The sequence below is a fragment of the Dryas octopetala genome, chromosome 5 (genome assembly GCF_963921425.1).
Source record: "Dryas octopetala chromosome 5, drDryOcto1.1, whole genome shotgun sequence".
In the NCBI taxonomy this organism is placed as follows: Eukaryota; Viridiplantae; Streptophyta; class Magnoliopsida; order Rosales; family Rosaceae; genus Dryas; species Dryas octopetala.
Window position 1 is genome coordinate 19303061 of NC_141370.1, and position 4925 is coordinate 19307985.

At 35.8% G+C, this 4925-nt stretch overlaps 1 protein-coding gene across 1 annotated transcript; it reads left to right on the top strand.

Annotated features, from left to right (window-relative positions):
* The first annotated feature begins 244 nt into the window (after positions 1 to 244).
* Positions 245 to 2695, top strand: LOC147285346 (inositol oxygenase 2-like). The gene is made up of 11 exons (XM_086243375.1): positions 245 to 362; positions 446 to 629; positions 733 to 814; positions 914 to 1118; positions 1259 to 1318; positions 1407 to 1459; positions 1534 to 1656; positions 1765 to 1834; positions 1931 to 2009; positions 2114 to 2195; positions 2294 to 2695. Exons 1-11 carry the CDS (start codon positions 332 to 334, stop codon positions 2318 to 2320), a joined length of 996 nt encoding a protein of 331 aa, XP_086099501.1. The 5' UTR covers positions 245 to 331; the 3' UTR covers positions 2321 to 2695.
* The last annotated feature ends 2230 nt before the right edge of the window (positions 2696 to 4925 follow it).

Genomic DNA, 4925 nt, shown 5'->3' on the forward strand with positions numbered 1-4925 from the left:
TTATTGCAATGAGACATGCTGGCTAACTATTTCCCAATTGGGCACAGCCTTATCAATTTCTGTACACCTGTAGTTGAACGTTTTGAACGTCTCCTTCGGACTGAGTTGGATAAAATAGTCGGGAAAACAATATGTTTTTTTTTCAGTTGAGGACTCCCAAGCTTCTAAATTCTCCTGCAAGGACTTCTTGTGGGACTATAAGAACCCACTTTGGCAAACGTGTTCTAACACATCCATTGTTAGGCGTTTGTTTACCTTTTTCTTCTCTGCTTTTGTAGTCCTTTTGTTTTTTCTTTGAGTCATATATTGTTTGAGTTTTGGAGGCAAAGATATGACTATCCTCATTGTGCAGCCTGAGCTTGGTATACCCTTCTGGCCCTTTTGTTCTTTTTTTAGTACTCTTTCTGCATTGTGTAATCTTAATGTTATTTTCATGTTCCAATAGAGTCACAAGTGGAGGACTTCAAGCTTTCTTATGAGACCAATGAAAGCAGTGAATTGGTGTTGGATGGTGGGTTTGTGGTGCCCAAAGACACACCCAACAATGATGGATGTGTGACACCAGAAATTGAAGTGTCAAATGATGCATTCCTGGCCCCTGAAATTAATGCATTTGGCAAGTCCTTCAGGTCTGTATTGTTCTTCTTTGTTCATATTTTCATGTTTGTTAAGGGGTTGGTTGCTTCTAATGAAGTGAAGTCTGACATGATATGCAAATGCATTGGATTGCAGGGATTATAATGCAGAAAGTGAGAGGCAGAAAACTGTGGAGGAATTCTACAGATTGAACCACATTCATCAAACATATGATTTTGTAAGCATACATACTTGTTGATATATATTGTTCAAGAAAAAAAATGAAACCACAGGAAATTTGGGTTCTGACATTTAGAATTCCAATCTGCAACTGCAGGTGAAAAAGATGAGGGAGGAGTATAGCAAGTTGAATAGAGTAGAAATGAGCATATGGGAATGCTGTGTACTCCTCAATGAGGTTGTGGATGACAGTGACCCTGACTTGGATGAACCCCAAATTGAGCACTTGTTGCAAACAGCTGAAGCTATTAGGAAAGACTACCCCAATGAAGATTGGTTGCACTTGACTGCTCTTATTCATGGTATAATAATATACCCTATTCAAATTCCTTGATTCTGAACCTAAGGCTTTTCATACATCATACTATTTGTCTCTGCGAGTTTGCCATACCCAATTTCTTGGAAGAGTGATTTATTAATCAACTTATTGCATGGCTTTCAGATCTTGGAAAAGTGCTTACTCTTCCTAGCTTTGGAGGACTTCCTCAATGGGCTGTTGTTGGTAAGTATTGTGTTTTCACTATGTATTTGTAATTGCCCTTTTCCCCTTTTGAGCTATTTCAATTGAAATGTCAATTTTTATGTTGCAGGAGACACACATCCTCTTGGGTGCGCTTTTGATGAATCCATTGTTCACCACAAGGTAAAATCCTCACAAAAAGTTGGACTGACTACATTTTAAATGTGATTATAATCAAATTATCTTTGCTCTTGCAGTATTTCAAGGACAATCTTGATTACAACAATCCTTGCTATAACACTAAGAATGGAATCTACTCAGAAGGATGTGGACTAGAAAATGTCACTATATCATGGGGTCATGATGACTACATGTACTTGGTATGTCTGTCACACAATTCAAACATCAATCTGAACTAGTCCTAAGTCCTAATTTTACTTCATCATAATTAACTCTGATTTGGTTAACTGGTATATTCAAATCTGCAGGTGGCCAAGGAAAATGGAACAACTTTGCCTCAGGCTGGATTGTTCATCATCCGGTATCACTCATTTTACCGTAAGTACCATTACCAAATTACCTTCCAAGTATTCAAACTTGACAATAATCTGGCCAATGTGACCAATGTTACAATTCCAATTTATCATCTTGCAGCTTTACATAGGTCAGGGGCATATAAACACCTAATGAACAAGGAAGATGAAGAGAATATGAAGTGGCTCAAAATATTCAAGTAAGCTCCATTTCCAATTCACATAATTTGTTTATATATTCTATCTGATTGCATCAACCAAACTGATCATATTGTGCTTATATATATAATGTAATATTTTGCAGCAAATATGACCTCTACAGCAAGAGCAAAGTTCGGATTGATGTTGAAAAAGTCAAGCCATATTATTTGTCCCTCATTGAGAAGGTGAGTGCTGTTTAATTTATAGTTCCTCGAGTGGGAAATTTCGAACATTCACATTCACCAATTCTTGTTCTAAACTGGGGTTGTGAATTTTATTGCAGTATTTCCCAGCAAAGCTCAGATGGTGAGCCATGTTGACTTTCCAAAGTGATACATAATAGATGAGGAGAATTGGACCTTTGTATGCTCTGATTCATACCTTCATTTGTCAAAGAGAAGAGGCGCTGTGGTCCCCTCTAGCTAATCATTGAGAATTTTTTTTTTGGCCACTTAATTATTGAGAAATTATATTCTGTTATAATATAAGAAATGTATTCTTGTGCTAGCCTATTGCTACTGCACATACCCAATTTCCCAAATAAAGAAAAAAAGTGTATTCTTGCCTTTTTCCTTATAGTAATTTCATTTGCTTGAATTGCTTCCTTATAGCAAATTCTATTTGCGATTATAACTTCCAACTTCCTTCTTTGTTGGCAAATAAAAATTGTATTAACACCAAAAATTATTTTAATCACAAAAATATGAAAAATTATAGAATTTTCAATTTAGAAGACAAAATTGTTACACAACTTTACAATACTTTCTGTTACTTGAGGACTAAAATTTATTTTGTGTCAAATTAGACTATTCCATTAGCTATATTATAAGTTATGTCTAAGAATGGCACGTGACCACTTTTTAGGGGCAAATATGACCACTTTATATATAGCTCGACAATTGACGTACTACAATAAAAAACTGGGATATATAATAAGAGATTTAGTGTTCTTGCAAGTCGGAACAAACCAAACCAAACGGTTCGGTTCGGTTCGGTCGTTTTTTCTACATTAACAATGATTGTTTTTGTTGTGTGTAGATGGGCTTTGTTGTGTGCTTGTCTCCTTCCTGTTTTGTTTACTAGAGGAGCAGGCCCAAAATTGTAATTAATTGTAAGCTACACCATTCGGGGGCAAAAAGGTAAACCGGCCAATTCTAGGTTTCTATAATAAATCCTTAGGAAATGCTTATTTACAAGAAAAAAGTCTATTATAATTTCTAAGTATGTGCTTGCGAATTTTTTTTATTTGACCAAAAAAAAAAGGTATGTGCTTGCGAATTTCCGTAATTATGATCTGGAAATTACAAAGAAAATAACAATTTTGAGAAGAGAATTTTCTGTGATGGCTAAATTAAAATAAAGATCAACGAATGGGTGCATGGGATGTTAATTTTTAAATTAAAGAATGCATCACTCAAACCAGTTCTTCTAGAAAATTTGGTATTCCTGATGACATAGATTATTGGTTAAAATAATATGAGAGTGCATGGGACTTGATGCGAATGTCTAAATTAATCAAAATACTACGTGTAAACGAATTTATCAAACAACTCCTTGGCAATGGCAAAGTACAATTTGTCATAATATGATAATATACTTAATATTACTCAGAAAGAAAATAAAAGTGTTTGTAACATTAATAAAACAGCTTTAGTTTGCACATATAAGGATTTTCACTTAAAAGCCACGTTCAGATGTGTCTATGCACAATAACTGCAATAAAGTTGAGATTTGAGCAATATATATTGGGCGGATTCATATTTGTTCACTATGGTGAGTAATTGTTTACCATGGTGGATATGACATGTGTCATCTGACCACTTTATTGTGACATGAGTCACTCATAATCATAATGATTACCACCAAATATCTTTTGTGCTGAGCAAAAATGGACTCCATATTGGACTTTGCATCTTTGACATGTGACTCTGTGAGATTGCTGGGAGCTGCTGGAGAGAGAGAATCAGCTCAATCTTCTTTTATGTTGGTATGTCTATCTTTTCTGGTTCAGTTATCGAGAGTTGAAAGAGATGGGAGCTGCTGGAGAGAGGGAGAGAGAGACTAGAGAGACTAACGTCTCTCTCAATAACCTTCATATATATATGATATGATAGATCGAGCAGGTTAATTAAATGCTGCAAATTAAGAACGGACACTAATATTTACGGATTTAATTTGAGAGACTACATGCATATTTAAAGATATATTTAATTTAGTTTAATGAAGCCATTAAAGCCATCCACAGAAGTTGACAACTATACAGAAACTCACTTACTGCATCTTCTTATTCTCACATGTACCCACTGTTATTTTCAGATGAAACGACCTACCATGCCAGCTTTATTCAAACATTTAGGTCCAAAAATTGAGTAGCTTTAATTCAATTTTTAACTGCAATGCCAACCATCTCTTTATGGATAACAATATAATATTGCAGAGAGAAATTTGTAATTAAATCCGATGGAAATGCTTATTTACAAGTTTACAACAAAAAAAAGTCTCTTCTGGCCGGGCATGTGCTTGTTTGAACTTTTCGTAATTAATGATAGATTGTCATAAATGTGTGTGAATGGTAGGTATATCTACCTCAATTAACTGCATGCAACCAAGCAGTTCCCTACTACCTCATCTCCCTCCTCTGCCAACCATCTCTAATTTATATATGACTGAACCTAGCTTCTCCTACGATTAGAGGTCTCTGCATGCAAGTCACCGCCACCACCGGTCGTGTTGTTTTGTTTCTTTTGCCTTCTTCTCTTCCTCAGTTTGGTTGAGGTTTTGGTGCCTTTGGTTCTTCTCTTTTTCTGTCACCATGACCACCACCACCACCACCGAAACAGACCCCGCAACCGAAGACGACGATGACAACTGCCACCAAGTGGATGTCATTTGCATATCAACCATTTTGGGATGGG

Excerpts from the sequence above, each read along its gene's own strand:
- LOC147285346 (XM_086243375.1), top strand. The coding sequence starts at position 332 with ATGACTATCCTCATTGTGCAGCCTGAGCTTG. Across the intron at positions 1,119-1,258 it reads CTTGACTGCTCTTATTCATG|ATCTTGGAAAAGTGCTTACT; the intron begins GTATAATAATAT and ends CATGGCTTTCAG. Across the intron at positions 1,657-1,764 it reads ATGATGACTACATGTACTTG|GTGGCCAAGGAAAATGGAAC; the intron begins GTATGTCTGTCA and ends TCAAATCTGCAG.